Source organism: Temnothorax curvispinosus, unplaced genomic scaffold (assembly GCF_003070985.1).
Source record: "Temnothorax curvispinosus isolate PA1 unplaced genomic scaffold, ASM307098v1 QBEX01001970.1, whole genome shotgun sequence".
Classification (NCBI taxonomy): Eukaryota; Metazoa; Arthropoda; class Insecta; order Hymenoptera; family Formicidae; genus Temnothorax; species Temnothorax curvispinosus.
The window spans coordinates 31,262-51,659 of record NW_020211750.1 but is presented as its reverse complement, the minus strand read 5'-3'; the positions used below and the strand labels follow the sequence as shown (position 1 = coordinate 51,659).

General features: G+C 40.9%; 2 protein-coding genes across 3 annotated transcripts in view; one reads left to right on the top strand and one right to left on the bottom strand.

The window, feature by feature from the left end:
* LOC112468764 (ankyrin repeat and SAM domain-containing protein 1A-like) overlaps positions 1 to 15,833 on the bottom strand; it is a 44,794-nt gene extending 28,961 nt beyond the window's left edge. Inside the window, exons 1-7 of one of the 2 annotated variants that reach the window (XM_025038106.1) lie at positions 15,600 to 15,833; positions 5,869 to 5,949; positions 5,576 to 5,732; positions 5,181 to 5,326; positions 4,887 to 5,009; positions 1,964 to 2,190; positions 1,188 to 1,404 (exon numbers count right to left, since the gene is read on the bottom strand). In XM_025038106.1, the coding sequence (XP_024893874.1) occupies positions 1,188 to 1,404; positions 1,964 to 2,190; positions 4,887 to 5,009; positions 5,181 to 5,326; positions 5,576 to 5,732; positions 5,869 to 5,949; positions 15,600 to 15,703 (1,055 nt within the window). In that variant the 5' untranslated portion in view covers positions 15,704 to 15,833. The remainder of the gene's footprint in view (positions 1 to 1,187; positions 1,405 to 1,963; positions 2,191 to 4,886; positions 5,010 to 5,180; positions 5,327 to 5,575; positions 5,733 to 5,868; positions 5,950 to 15,599) is intronic. The other variant, XM_025038107.1, reaches the window with a different exon arrangement.
* A 142-nt stretch (positions 15,834 to 15,975) lies between these two features.
* Positions 15,976 to 20,398, top strand: part of LOC112468768 (transmembrane 7 superfamily member 3-like) — a 7,794-nt gene continuing 3,371 nt past the window's right edge. Inside the window, exons 1-4 of the mRNA XM_025038113.1 lie at positions 15,976 to 16,221; positions 18,436 to 18,777; positions 19,218 to 19,492; positions 19,759 to 19,942. Coding sequence (XP_024893881.1) covers positions 16,116 to 16,221; positions 18,436 to 18,777; positions 19,218 to 19,492; positions 19,759 to 19,942 — 907 coding nt within the window. The 5' untranslated portion in view covers positions 15,976 to 16,115. The remainder of the gene's footprint in view (positions 16,222 to 18,435; positions 18,778 to 19,217; positions 19,493 to 19,758; positions 19,943 to 20,398) is intronic.

The following is a 20,398-nucleotide window of genomic DNA, read 5'->3' as shown; positions in this document are numbered from 1 at the left end:
TACATATTGCGTATCCCTCTTTCTCCTTCGTTCGCTCCCTTACTCTCCGAGTTTTCCTTCATCGTCTCTCTATCACTCTATGTCTTCGTCTTTCTCTCTCTCGCTCGCTGTACCCCACGAGCCAACCAGTCGGGCTTAGCAGCTAGAGCGGTAGCACTGGCACAGAGTACCAATGGGGTGATGCAACGGGGGTGACCTAGGGGCGAACGAGGCGGTCGGACCCACCATCTCGCCTGCCTACATCAGGAAAATTAAACCAAGCCAAGCGGTGCTTAACGCGCTGGGGCTACACGCGGCCGTGCCACCTCCTCCAACCTCTTCCTCCACCTTCGCGTTTCACCCCCCCTGGCGCCGCCCCATATCCAGGTTCCCTTTTCGGTTCGAGAACCTCTACCTACAACCTTCTCCACCTCCTACGGATACCGACGGTGGCAGCAGCGCCAGCACCAGCCGTCATCATCCCTGGTGCTTGGCCGGCACTCACTCATTCACTCCGCGCTCCGTCCACGTCTACGCTTTTGTTTGTCCAACATCTTCTATATTAAAGCACAGCCGCAGCCGCTGTGCGCGCACGAAGCCTTTTTGCAAAATATTACGAGCCTCCGCGCTTACCCGATCCAATCGCGCTTTCTATTTTTTTTTCCGAGGGAGCTCTATAAAGATGGTCTGAGTGATAGAGGGATACGTTTTCACTATATTTTACGTGCAAAGTTTCAATCCTCTCGAATGATTATATGTGAGAATATATGTATGTGAACATTTGATATATATTAAAATTTGCGTTAAGTGTAATAAATAAATAAATGTAATTTATTTGTTAATAGTTTTGATTATTACACGTACGTTGCTAGATATCATTTAATACGTTCTAATAAATATTTATACGTCGAAATATTTAAATAGTACGTTATGCTATCTTATCAATTATATATGTGTATAATTTTCTCATAATATTTCACTGATGGTGTAAATTATTTGGTTACTGCCGAATTAATATTTTACTAATATCACACGAACACATATATTAGTTATACTATAGATGTTCTGTACAAACATGTATCACTATCTATCACGACATCGTAGTAGGAAGAAATCAATGAGGGAAAATAGGGGAAAGATTTGATATAATACGCTATAAAAAATATGGCAACGCACAACATGCAATAAATGTGAAGAAAAATACTCACAAGGACATGACGGAAGTGCCGGAAACGCGACGATCGTCGTCCCGAGGCTTATGATAGAACTGCCATTGAGTAGGCGACGTTCCTTCCGCGGGGGAGAGATCATCCTCCGGACGAACATTTTCGTAGGGGCTGCCCAACGAGTCGCCACCCTGCACCGGAATTGGCGGCAAGTTCTCGCTATCGGCGTCGCTTTCCACACCGGAGGAAGACCGGTGCCCTGTTTCAAAATCGAAATTGTAATTGTACACATTAATCATCTGTATAAAAATACTTATAAATATTTTCAGACAAAACTAACGAAATTGCAGCGTTGTAGCTGCAGAGCAGTGAACGAGAAGGAAATAAAATAGCGAAAATACGAAATTAATTTTTTAAATACTTCTAATATGTAGCAATTTAAAAAGTAAGAATTGTCATGATCATTGTTATTGTACGATGTAAATTGTAACGATAAAAATTGTAAACGTGTTGTTTCACTATTCGTACGTAATGAGTGCAGAAACAGATTTCGGGATTAATTCCATGTGCTTAATATAACGTTATGCAAATACACGCAAATCTTTATATGTGGCTAAGAGCGATTTAATTAAACGCTGCAGTAAACTAGAAACGTACGTTCTCTCAACAGAAATTCCACTAATTACATATGTGTATATATATACACACATACATAAATATATAATATATATGTAAATCAATATATACACACATACATAAATATATATGTATATGCTAGTGATGCTACGAAAATAAGTTGCATGCGAATGCAGCCGTACTTTTTATCACCGCTGTGATATCTTGAGTAACATGCGGCGGAAACTGTCCCAGAAGATCAAGCACCGTGTTTTGCCGAGAATCCCTAATGCCCAAATCCACTCCGCGATCTAAAAGCGCCCGTACCACTTCCATCTTGCCACAGAGCGCGGCCTCGTGCATCGCGGTCCCTGCTGATGTTCTCGTATTGACATCAACTCCAGCGGCAAGGAGGACCTCCACGACCGCTCTGCAACAAAATTAAACGAACATTTCATTGCATTTTATTTCACGTTTCAAATAACAAATGTAACGGGCTCGTAAAATTTGCAATTATTCAAAGTTGCTACGTGTACCGCGTTTGTGTAAAGAGAGATTGCGTTTTGAGTAGCTTCGCATTTTGTTATGCTTTTTACGCAAAAAAATAAGAAAATAAAGTCCAGCTTAAAAAGTATTAGGAAAAAAATAACAAATTGTCGACTATAACATGTGGATTTCACAATAAATCTCGAGCGGGAAACCAGAGCTTCGGGGATTTAAGCGACCTCGAAGCTTCTCCCGCGACTGCCATCCATCGACAGGCCATTAAGACTATCAGAGATGCATTTGCCATCGGCGCCTAATTGAAACACAGATTTTACCTTCCTTCTATCGGATGGGCCGTGTACCGACTGCGGTGACCGCAGCCGTCCGTCGCATATAGGATTGGCGGCTGAAGATCGGATTCGCATGCACCTATGTTGTTATTACCGTAGCATAGGGGTATTTGTATACTGGCTTACCGAGAGCATCGATATTGAATCCGATAATAGACATTACTCCGCGTCCGCCTCCCCCAAACTGATCCCTCTCTGCCATCACACAGTCCCTTCTCCCCAACCCCCTCCTGTTCTAGCCCCATATAGCCACATTGGTAGATCCACTAAATATCGTGGTGCGCGCGTGAAACGCGTGCGTGAGCTCGACCGTCGCAATGTACGCAACCCCTCTCCCGTGCTCGCGTGCGCACGTACATCTACCTCAGAGACTCTCAAACTTTGCGATATCGAAATCTTCTGACACATTCCACAGATTGATCCAAAGTGGACAGAGGGAATTTAAATAGTTAAGAATATATTAGCTAAATGCCGTGTAAAATATAGCAGGAATATAAGATATAAGAATATAATTTTGTTATACACTACTTTAACATTATTGATATTTGATGATTGCATATAGATATGCGTATATATAAATTCACGCAATCCGCGATCAATTGTAGACGTAAATAGATGTACATGGACTTTTATCGATGCATTGATACTTTTCTCATCCCTCGTGGCGTTTTTTTTTTTTTGTAGCTGCAGTTTGAGAAACGCTGATCTAGCCCAAACGCCCAAACAGCTCGTGCGTACGCGTTCGCACTCGTACAGGCGCAAACGTCTCGCGCGCCGTTATTTAACCAAAATTCGAGCGATAAAATGTCACGTTCCGCACGCTCTCTCTCTCACGCCCACCCCCACACCAACAGCATCCCCCCGGCCAATTCTGCTGCACCCTCGCGCGCTGGAATCGACGGAAAATGCAGCCGCCGGACTGTATATCGCGATACGATCGCATTATAAGCGGCAAACGCCGGTTAAAGCGATTACCGGCTGCGAGGCTGCATAGAAAAACCGGCGTTATACCCGATTACAATGTGACTGCCGTTTCGCGGCGATTCACGATTCGATTCGACTGCCAACCGGACTGTTACGATCATGCATCTCCTCGCTGTCCACCGCTCTCGTCTCCGTGGCGTCGATTATACAAAAAAGCTCACAGCGGGATTACGGACTAGCATCGCCCTGTTAAACGAGAACGTATATCGCTCGACACCAAATTTTAAATGCGAAACGACCAGATAACAGAGATGTTACAGCGTGTGATACCGAAATGATATTTGCCATCGCGATTCTAAGATACCAAAGGATTTTTCACAATTATCGAAGAAATATAGCAGTTATAGTTTTTCGCCATCTGATCATGTGGGTTCGACGTAATCGATTATCCGCTCCTTTCTTTGTCACCCCATTACGCGGTTCAGTTAATTGAATAATATTACACAAGATACATGGTTATGATTATGACATTATTTATTCCACATAGAAGATTTTTCCACTCCAATTTAATATCGATGACTTATTAGTCATTGTATCATTATGTGTGTGCAATGATATGATATCTCGATATAATAAACAGCGTGATGCGAGAAACCAACATATTTTTGAGACGCAAATAGTATTTTGCCGTTGCTGCCATCACGATTAATATAGGTCGATACGTTTCGGCGGCAGTGATTAATACGATTCTCGTAATCGGGAGGCGGTCAGCAATCCGCACGGATGGACAGAGCGGCTGCCGGTGTGATGCGATCGGACGCATTCGCGTGGCTCGAGGAGGGACGAGAGGGCAATCGACGGGACGGTAATATGGGACGTGTAACCAGTAGAGGGTTGGATCGGATCATGCCAGTCGTAGGACGCATATATCGCATTCGACGGGATTACGCAACGCGGTGCTCTCTGATTGGCTCTAATGGCCAGCACTGCAAATGGCTCGACATCGTTATGGTTAGCTCGAACGAATCCATTGTTGTACTCGAACACAATACACGTTGCGCATTATCCAATAATTAGCGTGACCATTTCGCGGGAAGAAGCGATATGCGGTCCTTAGATAAACAAAAATACCCGCACATGTGATGGTAAATTGGCATTGTACGTGCTTCATCGGAATATAATTAAAACCGCTAAATCGATTCGTACGAGATAAAAAGGGAAAATAAGGCAACTACACATTTTCAAAATACATGATATCTCAGTATCATTAAATAATTAATTATTATCGCTTTCTAGCGATTATGAATTACTCTAGCGATTATAAATTATACTCTTTTTCAAATACGCCAAGTAAATTAACTCTTACCTGTGGCCATTGCGTGAAGCTAAATGCAATGGTGTATGCGGGAAGATCAGAGATGAGGAAGAATTACGAAGCGATTCGATTAATTCAGGATGCGTTCGCACGAGTAACTCCACAGTTTCCAATCTGTAAGAAACGCCACGATTACTTTACATCGGTGATATATTATAGCCTGCTCCAATCGAAGCGATAATATCGATTGAAAAATTTAATATCCGCAAATATCATGAAGTGCGTATACGAAAAAATATGTGGTTGAGTCGCTGAAAAAGATATATTCGTATGTGCGCGATTTACCTGCCATATTGCGCAGCGAGGTCGAGCGCGGATTCTCCGCGGCTGTTGCGGATACTAGGGTCGCATCCGTATTGCAACAGCTGTGCCACCACTTCCGTGTGCCCGTACTGCGCGGCACAATGCAATGCAGTCTCGTTATCCTTTGTCTGTAACCAAATAATATTTAGTTTTTTTTTTTAACTAAATATTGCATATTGATTTGCGACATTTATCGGAGCTATTTCCACTTAATAGAGTAAATATTACTTTTGACATTCATAAAATAATGTTCTCACAGAGAAGATACTTTAAAACATATTCTGAGAGTGCCACAAAATCTTGAAATGCATCCTAAAGTCATTTTACGCGTTTGTATTGTCACACAATTTTCATAAAATCAACATTATGGTACTAACCGCAAGATTCACTTTTGGTACCGATGGGCCTTGATTGAGAATTAATCGTACAATTTCCGCGTCCCCAGCCCAAGCTGCCAAATGAAGCGGCGAGGAACCTTTAGCGTCGACAACATTGGTGGAAGCCTCATATTGGAGCAGCAATCTGACCACGTCTCTGCAAATAAATGTTTCAGGAAATGTTAGAGAAGATATGGTTATTTTTTTAAATTCGATAAAGAGAAGAACATAAAAATTTTAACAAAGTAGAAATACTAAAGCATTTTTAAAAGGTATTTAAACGGATATTTTACCTATGCCCATTCAGGGCTGCATGGTGAAGAGCTGAATATCCACTGGCGTCTTGCACATTAGCACCTGGCCCTCGACGTAAACTGCAAATAAAATAATCGTTCAATCGCACGACAGAACATCGATAAATTAAAGTTTTTACAATAAATATAAATTATTGTGCTGGATTTTTAAAATTTGGTTTTATAGGTGTTGAATGCTAAGTCACAAGAATTAACTTGAGCAAAGAAATGCCAGATAGGATCGAAAATAAAATACTTCAACTCTCTCCACGCGATAATCTTATAGGACAATTCGTTAAATTTAATTTGACAAGAATTAAATTTTTGTATCATTTTTATCTCAAAAGCTATTGATGACTCGATGCCGAATCAAACACTGTATTTCTTGGTTCTATTTCTAATATTCGTGATTAGAAGAGAGTGCACGACTGGTGGCGTGGACTCGCGGCGTATCTCGGTACATCCGCGCATCGCAGACGGTTAGATGACATAATGCGCCGCGTGAAAAGGAACAGACTCGCTAATGAAGCTTCCTGCGTCCAACACATGTTCTCATTATGTGCCTTTGTTGCGCTGGCGCGGAGATAAATGTCGCGCCCCCGCAAACACCGTGTAAACGACGGCACCCTCGGGGAAAAGCGAAAGAGAGGAGAGAGCGCGCTATATAGCGGTGCTCCTCTTCGGCGACTTATGACTCCCGCCCTCGCCACCTCTTCTGCTTCCTTTTATTGAATCGGATATCCAGATATTCCTGCAACGCTTTGCCGATAGAGGAATTTCTCGTTATCCCGTCTCTCTCCAAGTGGATTTGATTGGAGGAACGAAGGGGGAGGAAAGCCGGCGGCTATTCAACCGTCCTCGAAGCGTCGAGTATCCGCGTTCAAAGGCGCTTGAATTGACTGGATTTCGAGAATATTCGAAAAAAGATTCGAATAAAGTTTGTATAAAAGTGAATTCTTTTTTTATTTTTTATTTTTGCGAAATGCACGAGGGCAGGCGAGACTAAGTCGCCGTGAAAAAGAAAATTAAGCGCATAATCGAGATCAAATTCTTTTGAAAGTCCGTAATGAGGAATCTATTGGCGACATGAACCCGAGCATTTACGCGCGGTAATGGATCAACATGAAAAGCCGCAATTAATGTTTTCATTTCACATAAGTAATAAAGTTCCGACAATTGTACGTGCTGTAAGTGCGATATTATTGCCTAACCGACATAGTCATCCCCGACGTAGTGTTGTTGTAATGCTGGACACGTAACAGTAAGTTTATTGCCAACACCTAATTAACCTAGTAAATACATTGCTCATTATATTCTCATCGCGTTCGTAGGTAACGATTAAAACATCATAAGCGTTAGAAGCGTCAGTTCAAGAAATGATTGCGAGAAAAAGGGTAATACTTCAGTGATTGACATATGTATTTGATAATATTGCAACGTGGCATATCTTGAGAAAATAAAATAATTCACAATCTGTACAATGCATGATCGACTCTTTTTGTAGTATACTATGCATGTATATTCGCATCAAAGTACATCTTAATGAGAAATGTTATTAGACAGCATAATATTGACATTAGGCGACTAATAAATGCCACAACTCGAGCACGGTATTTGCGCAGCTTTTATATATCTTCGATATGAGGATTGAAGCGCACAAATATATATGTATACATTGCATCCTCTATCATCTAGAAGATAAATCGGATATCAGAAATTTATGTGAATGACCTTTAATACATACTAGACACTACAGACGCGCGCTACGCGCGCGCTATTTATCTTTAACATTTCACTATTAACCCTATTATACACAACTGTCAAAATATACAATGACAGCTGCAAATGAAGTAAGCGCAGCAAGAGAACCAATCGGCATCGCGGAAAAGCGGCAACAATAAACTTCACATCTCCTTTTTAGAAGAGGAATAGATGCTATAATGCACATACATATAGCAAAATATATTCATTCGATTTACGTGAGACAATTAAGTTCCGCAGAGAACGAGCGAGCAACCGATTTCGATTCAAAAGACAACTTATAATTAAATCACTGATTATATACGATCGTATTAGTTCCAAGCAATCTAAATCGCTTGGAATCCATTATCGATCACAAACTCGCGCGAGGAAATGCCAGGAACTTTTCCCTCGTTAAAAGAGCGTATATACACACATTTTAATCCCACGCCCACGTGACGTTCCCGTCAAAGCATCGCGCTCAGTTTACAAAACAATTACGTAAGCGGGAGACTTTTTTCCAGTATACGAGCGGCACATCAAAGCACGCCGTCATTAACTAACGTCGTCATTAACCCCTCGGATACACGCACTCTAAATCGCTGACTTTCCGTAGGCGGCACGCGACGATCGGCGTAAAAAGCTCCGAGCACACTCCCCTTCGCCTCCTCGAGGAACTCTTATGCCATTGTAACAGAGATCAAAAAGAAAATTGTATCGCATAAGAGCGATATTACAGGAGCATGGCAAAACGTATGCACCGCTCAAACAAAAATGGAAATCGTGTGGTATGAAAACAAGTGTTAACGAGCATCGTCGGTGTTAAAAAAAAAGTGATAGCTTTCAAGCTTCTCGCAAAATAAATTTTTAATGATCGATTTTACTAACGACGTATTTTTCTTGCTTTTATTTTTTTTCTTTGTTTTCTTGCGCTTACGGTGTAATTTGTAAGCTTTAGACTTCGTATGCTCGATTGCTCGACAACTTGTCTTCCTCTTTATCTTTCTCTCTCTCTCTTTCTGTCTTCCCATAACGACGTCTTTCTTTATTTTGCCTTCTCTTTCGATCGTCGAGCCAGGGATGGGTGTTTGTTTTCCACGTCCCGACTCTCCCGACTACAACGAGGGTGGTGCACACAATTCTTAAAGCCGTGTACACGAACGCGTTGTGCAGTCATGCGTGCGCGTTTCCGCACACGTGCACGCGCAAAGTTGCACATATACCATAGAATGACCAAGAGAAGCGTTCGCGTGCTACGATCCTGGTTAGTAAAGAACATTTTGACTCTCTTTTTCTGCCCCTCCGCCCCTCTCTGTTCTCCCAGCGTCGCCCTTTCACTTTTCGTCCGCCCCATTCATTGAGTTCATCCGCTCTTCCAAGTTCCTTAATTAAACCCTGAAGATTGTCTGCAAAAAGGACATCGTCCGGTACCCCCGTCGTCGCTGAACATTACGAATGAGATGAGGGGGCAAGAGAGAGATACAGAGGGGAGGACGCGATCATTGGTGGAAGGGCCGTCTGTTGGACACCGTATAATGGTAATTTCTTGTTGATTTTAATCAAGAAGTTGCGCGATCGAAATGGCCATCGTGGGTCAGCTCCCAGCAGCGTTAATAATCGTAGCTATTGTTCCTTTCCAATTCCGAAAAAAAGGAAAATATAGGCTTGGCTAAACAGGGTAACTATGATATTGATGAGCAACATCTTCAGCTAGTTAAGAGGATCCTAAAGCCGTCTGTAATACCGGCTTTTTTTCTTAGCACTAATCTTTTAATTGACTTTATAGAAATGCAAAATTCTTGTCTAGAATTAAAGTACGCATCAAAATCTAGGTCATGGTGGTCAAATTTATATCGAAAACGAAAAAAAATTAATATTTTTGTTAATTTTTGGTATACGTGACGACAATATTTGCTTTGTACAAAAATTCCACGATAAATATCCACAAAATTAGACCGGCATGACCTAGGGACAACATTTAAGAACAATATCGTGCAATTAGATCTAAGATTGAAAACTTAGAAAAAAAGATTACTTTATATAACTTTTATATGTGCAAAAGCACATTCAGGTTGACAGGATAAGCAATATTGCGTGTGGCAAGAGATGGCGCAGTAATCGAACAAAGACAGATGCCTCTCGTTAGACAAGGACAGATATAGATATATGACAAGAAAACAAAATTAGAAATGTTGACATTACCGACGTCGAGGAAGTTCAGCCTTCACTTTAGGATCCCCTTAATCGTTCAGGATAAAGATTGAATAAATAATGAAAAATATTGAATAAGTTAAAAATTATAAACTTGAATAAGTAATGCTGAGATAAGTGAATAAGTAATTTTTAGTGCATTAAAAACACTTGATGAATGCAAACATAAAATTACATAAACTAGAATATGAATAAATGTAATACTGTTTTAAAACAAATCAAAAAATGATTTCATGAATCTTAATGTTTTGTTATCGCTATAAATATTTAGAAAGGATCGGAAATAATATTTATGTAATGAATGAATGATACGACAAGGGACATACTCGCGCTCTACCATAATATTAATGGAACTTCCGTAAACATCTTAAGGGTAGGATTAGAAATATAAAACGTGGATGGATAAACGGAGCTTGGTAGAGCTCTTTTCGACTGCATGAACGTGAGTGCCTAGCGCGCGAACGCACCCTTATGCCGGAGGCAAAGCGTAGAGGGAAACTAGGCTGAGAGAGAGAAGGAGCAAAAGAGAAAGCGATGAAGAGGAGAGAGGCAGAGAGGGCTGAAATGGGAAAGAGAGGGAGAGGGAGCGAGCGTGCGAGAGAGAAGCTGAAAGCTGTGAGGGTGTATACATGTGAGGGGTGCTGGGGCATCAATCGATAGTTTCCTCCGGCAAAGAAGAGAGGTACGATACGCGCTGACCTAGCCAAATGTCCTTCTTCGGAAATATTTGACGACAGGTGCCGTGAAGAAGAAAAAAAAGAAACACTTGCATTTAGTACAAATTATGCCACGTGTCCTAAAAGTAGTAATAACAATGAACTTCGATCTTTAAGAAATATAGACATAATTTTTCCTCGATAAATATAAATTAAAAAATAAATAAATTACAGCAGGAGTCCGTGAGACTTGACCATAAAGAAGAGTTGAACCACTTCAAATATCTCGTTCAAATATATAAATACAATATAATATAATAATACAGCAACTTAATAATTGTGCGCTTGGCGCAAAATTTGAACGAGATATTTGAAGTGGTTCTCCTCTATGGTCAAGTCTCCCGGACTCCCCCTATATTACGCGCACGTAATATATATTTATTTAATTTTAAACATATTTCAATTGTTCCAAATATTGCGAAACAAATCAGCACAAGCAAATCAACCGACTACAATTTATCGGATTCTGATTATTACGCATTTACAATTGGTCCACGAAATTACTTCCGACAAATTTCAACTTACTATATATCACGCGTGAAGTACGAATATTTTTACTCTATAGATATTATTACATAATTCACGTTACAGTATCGATTTTCTTATGTTCTGTCCCGTGAGATTTTTTTTCCTAGCTTTGTCTTTCAACGAAGCTGTGATTAAAATTATCACACCTACATACAAAGTAAAAAAAAAAAAAGAAGACCGAACGACGAACAAAGGATAAACACGCATTCGCGGGCGCTCGTACACGAAAAGTGGTGCGTCCACTTCGCGATTAGCATCGCAAAATATTCTCAGCTCCCTCGCCGGGCGGGCTACAGCGTTGAGGAGCTCGGGGACGACGCTCTCTCAGGGCGGTCGCGTTTTATATTGCTTTTCTGTGATCTTCCGACGAGGAGGGCAAAAAGGCAAGCGCGTGTCGGGCGGTGAAGAGGTCGCGGAATAACGAGAGAAGAAGAAATCGCGCGGGCAAACTTGCCGCGGGCTGGCTTTGTAGTTACGGACAAGTTGCGCGTTGCCGTCGACAGGCACGAGAGAGACAATTCGTTGGAGAAGCGCGCGTTCGTTACGATACATTTAGGAATCACCGACGGCGAATCGTCGTCCTCTTCCAGCCCTTAGATAGAGGGAGAATGATATATAAAGGAAAATTGCGAAGGCTCTTCAGTTGCGACAGTTGCTTTTATCTAAAATGCGTATAATGAAAAACTTATCACACATTTGTTATGCCACTAATTGAGTTGTTAAAATTTGATAGCACTTTGTTTTCTAACCCTATTCACTCCAACGTTTTTTTCGCCCCAATAATCCTCCAACCATGCACTTTCGAGTCCCACGTGTTTTTTATAATGTTAATAGCTTTGAAAAATTCCCCAAAAGTTATTATAATATCTTTGTATCTTCGACTAAAAATCAATGTAAAGAACATTTGAAAATCATTTATTTAAATATTTTTTTACAACAATTATATGTTGACAAACACACGTTACGACTCGTTTTACTTAAAAAATCATAACTCACGAACAAATTGACGAAGCTTAATGAACCAAAACGCAAATTAAAGCTAAAAGTAGTGCAAATGAGAAAAAAAATATGAGATAATTATTAATTAAATAGGAATACTTAATTTCGTCGCCGCAAATTTGGTAATTTTTAAATGGTACAGAAGGACTTTAAGGACTTAAAGAATGCTAGAAAAAGAATTTCTGAATAAGAAAAGGCGAATTTGAAGTGTGACAGATATTTTTTATGTAAAAAAATTAATTTTTTTTATATAATCGTAGCTCCTCCCCACCTCTTCCATCTGCCTCTGAGCCATAATAGACCTCTGTGGAATGTTAAATTTCTTTTTTAACGACAAAAATATTTTAAATGCGGTTAAATAATACACAAAAATACATTTTTATCGAAAAAAATGCTCATTTACCTTTCACACAACACTGACGTAATCCTCCAACCATGCACTTTCATGTCCCACCGAGATTTTGATTATTCCCCGTTTCGAGAGTAAATGAGCTAGGACTTTGAAATTTTTACCTGAGGTTCCCTGCCACAATAACTTTTTTCCGGCGTGGAGGGGATTCTCCCACGATCATTTGTTTTCCGGAACAAACGACTGTTAGAAATTCGTAGGACACGAAAGGCATGGTTGGAGCGAATAGGGCTAATATTAAGTATTTTGTATCAAAATTTAATCTCAATATTTGATGCAGAAAAACATTCGGGCGATATTATAATCGAAAATTTTTTGCTCGTTATTTTTATATACTTATATAACTCATCATTCCTCCTATTTCGAATTTTGATTTCGATTATGGTCTAAGGAAAAAAAAATAATCCAGAACAGTGTATATTTGTCAATAACGTGTATAATATTTATGTACACTTGTTCTGGCAGAGCTCATCCCTGAATAATAAACAGATTTTCCCTCTCTCTCTCTCTCTCTCTCTCTCTCTCTCTCTCTCTCTCTCTCACTCTCACTATCGATGTCTTTTACCTCTTTGCACCGTCGCACGGTGCAGTCATTCTTAAAATGCGTGAATGCGCTCGTAGCACGTGCGCACGCACTCACGCACGCATGCAAGCATGTACGCACGCATGCACGCACGAGTCTCTCGAAAAACAAACCGTGAGCTTCTTGCGCCGTCGTCGTCGTAGCATGACTTAATTAATGGGAAGGAGCAAGTAGCGTCGACAAAGTCTGTCTCTGTCGAGGAGTTCGCGACACTGGGTCAATAAAGAGCGCTCGCCGAGTAGACGACGGTGTTTCACTAATTATGCGAGCGTCACTCGTTCGGAACGACACCATCGGCGATCACCGGTATAATTGAATGAGGCGAGAACGCGGCGCGATAATAAATTCATTCGCGTTCAATCGACTCGCTCTACACGTCCGGTAACTAATCGTCTGTTTGAATACGCTTGTACAAGGCATTAAAGCTCCTTTATACTACGTGACTTTACGATAATCTCTCTTGAATGGACTCGTATTGACATTTGTCTTCTGCTCTTAATACAAAATGGTCTTAAGAATTCTGAAGACTATTTTTTTCTACTTTTAAATTAGAATAAAATTGATTTAAAAATTGTCTTTATTGATCAAGCAAAATGTACTCCTATCATAAAACGTGCGACGACCATCTCGAATAAGATATAAAGCGATTTATTTCTAGATGTTTTTCACGACGATCGCAAGAGAAATCTATGCTTTATATCATGTCCAAAATAACTAGACACGCGATGATATCGTGTCAAAAATAGAGCAGCGTAGTTAGGGCTTTATCGTCGCGCGAATCGATGCGAGTATCGCATTGCTCGACGAGCGTACGACAGCTTGACAGATGAATGAACAATTGTTTTGCTCCGATTTTGACCATAATGACGACACTGCGTACACACGCCGGTCGTTAATTTATTTCCGCGTGGAACTTTTTCGTCGGCACGAAACACGCGCCCGGTCGCGCCTATCCGATTATTCGTCAGCGCGTTCTCGCGAATAAATGTAGAAAATTACGGGACATTCCCACGGTAATGTATGTGTTCGCGAGATCGTTTGCAATTAGCGTTAATTCGTTCACGAAGGATTTAAATGTCTCCAACGTGTGGGAAGATAAAATGGACTCTCTCTCTCGATCATAGACCTCCGTTCCTTCGCGGTGGCCTATTGCGTTCTCCGTGTTATCGATGACCCTTGAAAAATGTATATAGCCTGCACTCGCCAAATAGATCCCTCTATCTATCGCCTCAAATAGAAAGCAGAGTGACTCGATAAGTGCGTTGCGGATGAAGCGCTCGGAAATAGAAGCGATATATCTTCATGTTTTAATGAGACCTCATATTTTCTTTTGCCTTACGTATTTCCGTAAGGCTCCGTTGCATATTCCTCGTAGCATGGCAAAAGATATAAGTGCTAAACGATACTAATTGTTTCACGTTAACGAGCTTAGAAAAAAGGCGTTACAGGAAATATTGCGTATACGGCTTCTAGATAATTGACAACAAAGTCCTTGCTCGGTATCACCACATCTGCATGCAACGTCATTGGGTGTACGTGTTCGATATGATTCATGGTCACGGTAAAATCACGAGTTGTTCGAATGGACAAAATTGTCGAACAGAACGCTGCTAATCAGTGCGCTGTAATAGCATGGTTATGCTTCTAAGAATAGGACAAAACTCAACCATTATATTGATTTTGTCTTTAATTAATAGAACAGTTATAACCTCGGTTATAACCAAGATAATTCAATTACACAATCATATAGAACGTTCTTGATAAAACAAAATTACTATGTCAAAGAGAGAGAAAGAAAGAGGGGGGAGGAGAGGAGCGATATTGGACTATACTTATATTAAATACCGTTACGTCAAAACGTTATTCAATCGACTTACAAAATTGAAATGGAAATCTCGATAACGCGAACGTGTCGGCGGTCGGAATAAAGGTGGAAACGCGAGCAATGATTCGTATAATTAACGGTAGAACTAACGGCAGAAATCCCGGCGAGCGGTCAATCGGCGACAACCACCGGATTAATCGAATAACGACACGGTATACGTTCGATCGAGCGTGAAGGAATTATCGTAAGAAGCGTCATCGTGACATAAAAAAAAAGGGAAATGAAAAGAAAAGAACGTCGGTGTTCATTCATCGTGGGAGTTCATTTAACCCGGTTCGCGTGAGTTTCCTCGTCAGCCGCCGCGGGGGGGGGGGGGAATTGCGAAATCGGACAAGCCCGTCGAGGAGAAACTTCTCGGCGGCGACCCGGCGACCTTATCGGCGAGACGCGAATCGGAGTATGCCGAAATGAGCACGGCGTGCGGTGGCGGTTCGATAATGGAATGCGCGAGAGACGACGTCGTGCCCCGGTGTCAACGGACTCGGGGGCGGGAGGGGCGGAGGGGGACGGAGACGTCGTCGGTCGTTAAATCATCAAACGGAGGGTCCGGCAACGGCGGGCCGGGAACTGGGAATGAGGAAATGACCTCGGTAACGAGGAAAGGCGACGGCGAGAGAGGCAGAAGTTGTCGAGTCTAGGCTAGGGCACGGTGACACCCACCTTGCCAGTGGACCACTCCTCTTGGCACGCTGGCCGAGGATCTTCTCGACGACGGTGACGTTGCCGCTCCTTGCTGCCTCGAGCAGCTCCTGGTCCTTGCCCATGGTCCATTTACACCGCGATCAAGCCGCAGTTGTTCGCCCGCACACTTGTCAATTTGTGTTTTCACTACGATTACTCGCGTTTCATTGATCCAACGTGGCCATCTTGGGGCGAACTGACGCGCCGCCAGCCGGCGGCCTCGCGAGTCACCGGAGACTGGGAAACTCTGCTTCTGCTATAAATACGTATAATAAGGGTGAGCGAGACGGCGATGCGGCGAACCCCGGCTCATGAATGGAGCGAGCGAGACGGAGCGCGAGTCGTGCGTACCGCCGCCGTAAGAGCGCCACGAACGAGAGCGCGAGCCCGTACACAGCCGAGTGTCAAATTGACAGCTGTTGCTCTGGCGTCTGCGTCGCGACCCCGGCTCGCACTTGGACAGCAATTTCGACGAGTAAATATACGTGGTGCGGGATGCACGCTAACGTGAAACGAGCTGTTATCCTTCTATTGGGTTTGTCGTTGTTCCTTGGTAACGCGACGGCGATGTTAGAAAACACGAATTGTATGTCATTACCTGGTAAGCATACATAACCTCAATATTCAGCAAACTTCTCACGAAATTGTAAGCAATATCTTCTGTACGGCTACGTTTACACCCTGAATTTAGGCCGCGGCCTATACCTCAAATTATTCAACCTAAATTATTTAGGCCTGCTGTAAACACTTGACAGGCGACCCCGACGACCTGGCTTCAGCTAGGTCAGTGACTCGACCTGAAAAATAGGTCATTATTATTTGCGATGTAAACGCGCGATCACGCACGACGCGTCCTAAAAGCTTTGGCTGCATTCCGATATTCACTGTCAGTACTGTAGATCTATATTTTACGTCACGTATACTATAGATTTTCAGTACTGAAAGTTGCTGATGACAGTGAATTTCGGAATGCAGCCTTTATTTGCTTGTTTAAATTCGCTGCAATTCAGGGCGATCCCAAATACGAGCCCGTCAATTTTTAGGTCTCTCGGTGTAAACAAATGATGGACTGGACCTACTTCGGGTCACAATATAGGTCAGGCCGCGATCAGGTCGTTGGGTGTAAACGTAGCCAATGATATTCAGGTATTCGAATACCTGCTCGCTATTCGAGATACTTGCTCATACGTATTTCAGGAAATACGTAAGTATTTAATTGTATAAAATATAATTTAATACAATGGAATAAATTATTAGATCCGCCCGAGGATCCGCCAGTGTGTAGATAAAAATAAATTCGAAATTAGGCGACCCCCAACTGGCCAATTTCTATTTATTTGACTCACGACGTTTCGACCCCGATTAGGTCTTTCTCAAGTGAGATTATGCATAATTATATAATTACGCAACAATAAATCATGCGTCGCAAGACGCTGCGCTCAAGCCACATCGTGCGTAATTATATAATTATGTATAATCTCACTTGAGAAAGACCTAATCGGGGTCGACTCACGTCGTGAGTCAAATAAATAGAAATTGGCCAGTTGGGGGTCTCCTAATCTCGATTTTATAATTTAATACTCGCATATTTTTTCAAAACGTGCAAGAAATTCCCGGATATCTGTATACGCGTTTGCTGTTCACAATATATACGTAATATTTAAAGATAAATGATATCCGAATACCTTGCTATCTCAACTATACGAGTAACATATACGGGCATTTGTATACGCATTTTTTAAAATGTATGCGAGTAGTAACTAGACGAATATAAATAGTAAATCGACAATTGCAAATTTTTATTTTTCTTGTGTAAATATTAAAAAGTTCTTGATCCTTATACTTAGTTTATTATTTTATTTTTTCCCACCTGTGGCACGGAGGGTTAAATAAGGCTTCAAATCCGGTGCATTGAACACCAGCAAATTCCAATTATAAACATGTTTGTACCTCCGATGCACAAGCGCTCGAATGGGCCGTATCGTCAAGCGCACTATCAGACTTGACCATGAAGAACAACGGTATGGTTGAGCAAAAATCAACCATACCGTTGGAAAGAGAGTACTTCATCTAGTAAAATCGCATGCTCGGTTTGGCTGCCTGATTTTTTTTCGAAAACATTCTCAATACGTGTAAGTAAATTATTATACCTATTTAGCGTAATGATTAAATATTTAAATTCAAAACTTATTTTACGGATATAAGCAAATCTTTATTATTTTTACAATACAAATAACGAATAGTAAATAATACAAATACCTTATAATAATATGGATAATACAAGTAATACCGATTGGGTATTTCGGATATTCGCTTATTATTTATGTTTCGGATAATGAGTATCTGAATACTCGGGTAATTTATTCATTAGTTTAAATTTATCAGCTCTAATATATTCCTACATTATAATGTCAACGATTACGATCGATAAATGTGAATTAATCTATTGTTTATGGAAAAATAGATCTGATGTTTCAAATTAGATTTAATACTAGTTAGTGATTTAAATGAGATTTATACTAGTTGATTAATTACTCTTCATTGAATTGCTTCCATTGTGGAATTCTTTATTTAAAACTTTATTGCAAAATATGATACAAATGTTTTGACGTCTGTCGTATATTTTTTTGGTATACTGATTTATATTTAGAACAGGGTTATCTATAATTAATTTGCTCGTGTCGTGTCGCAAATTAGATAAATAGTTCTAAAGATATAAAAATATAACAGAAATGTTTAATTTCTAATAATAAAGTAGCACGTAATTATCGTACGTATTTTTATTAATATCAACGTTTGATGTATTGTATTGCAGACAGCGTCGGGCTAGTCGCATCTTTGTCGAATCATAGCGAGAATGACGCATTTAAACAACGAATAAATTTAGCCCCATTTAATCGCTTGAAAATCACTGTGACAGATGTTCCATCAGATATTTGGTTTATTATTTTACAAATTCATACATTTCAATATAATGCCACGTTATCTTACGACAAAGAGCTACATGGTAAAGTGTCGAACGGAAGTTTATTCGGATCGAACATTGGTCTGTACTTAAATACGCACAATGCAACAGCTCCAATAGAAGTATTCTTAAAGCATGACAACGTGAACGATCTCGATGCGTTGCTCGTGATTGTCACATACGGTCAAAATGGTAAGTACAAATAATATTAATAATATATACCTCTGTCTTCGTCACACTTTCCTTTTTGAGAGTAACATTTATTTAATGGAATTAAATCTGGCGGCGGCGGCACAACGCTTGCCCATTAATGTAACATAAAATTAATGACCATATATTATATGTGTATAAGGACAATCGCAAGAGTACAATATTTGCGTGATAAAGACCGAAAAATTATATGCTGTATTAAATTAAATGGCCGTGTTACGTTGATCGCGATAGCACAAATAAATCGCAAATCATACCAAGATGTACATTCGATTAATTTGCGGCGCAATCTCTATTATCTGTCGCGCGTAAATGGGTTGAATAGCTAACCGTTTTCGACGGTGTGGGCGCGATGGTAAAATTGGTTGAGTATCGAGAGAATCCATCTGCGTCGTTCATTGGCCGATTGTTGTTCTCCGCAGCGCCGATACCGGGTGGATGTAACATGGAATTCGATATCGAGGTATCGCCATATCGAAAGCTCCATACAGAAAACGAAATAGTAACAGTAGACACGGAGCCAGCCTCGGTTCTCGTCTCTGACGGTTCACCGATTTCCTGCGAAAAAATTAGATGCGAGGTGCAATACAAGTTGTACCGTCTTTATCTGCTTGGGCAGAACTTTACTCCTGATGCATATTTCGACGCGATCGCGAGTATGCTGACCACGCAAGACATTGCACAGAACGGTGACGAGGTATCGCGTAATATTATACATACAGATAAAATGTCAATCTCGATAAAGTACCAATAAACCAGAGCTGATACCTGATAGCACCATCATTATTTTCACTGATTATTCTATTTATTCAATTATTCTGATATAATATGTAATTCAGTAATTATAGCTATCTGCAAGGCTTATTGACAGAAGTTGCCGATACTCGTTTACTCTTCAAAAAATATATTTGATAATTCATGATTAAAGAGAATTAACGTATGATTAAGAATATTTCTTGGTAGATAGGAGCATCTACTTCGTGTTGTGTTGCGGAACGTTCCGACGGCATCGGCACCGGCATAGGATCCATTTATGCCCTAGTTGCTATTTATGAAAATTACTCCTCAGCTTATGTCCCGATCTTTACGTACGCTTGCAACCCTCAGCTCTGGCGGGAAAGTTATCAAGTTTTAGGTATGCGAGTAGGTATGTCTTATCTTTTTTTAAATCACTATTCTGTTGCAACATAATGATAACAAATAATGTTTGAATTATATTTGAAAAATTATATATTTTTTCACAACACCTCCACGGAAAGTCCAACTTTTGTTGCCTGTAGAGAGGGGCGAAAGTGGCCAATTTCACGCCACGGAGGATAGTTGTTACTTTCCGCCCGCTAAACAGGGAGGAAAATGGTTACTTTCCGCCCTAGGGAGGAAAGTTGTTACTTTCCGCCCGCTAAACAGGGAGGAAAGTGACTACTTTCTGCCCTAGGGAGGAAAATTGGTACTTTCTGCCCCGTATACTGGGCAGAAAGTAAAGTAACGGACAAATCTTAGAACACATATAGGGAGCTTTCCAGCAAGTGACACACACACACACACACACACACACGCACACACACACACACACACACACACACACACACACACACACACACAC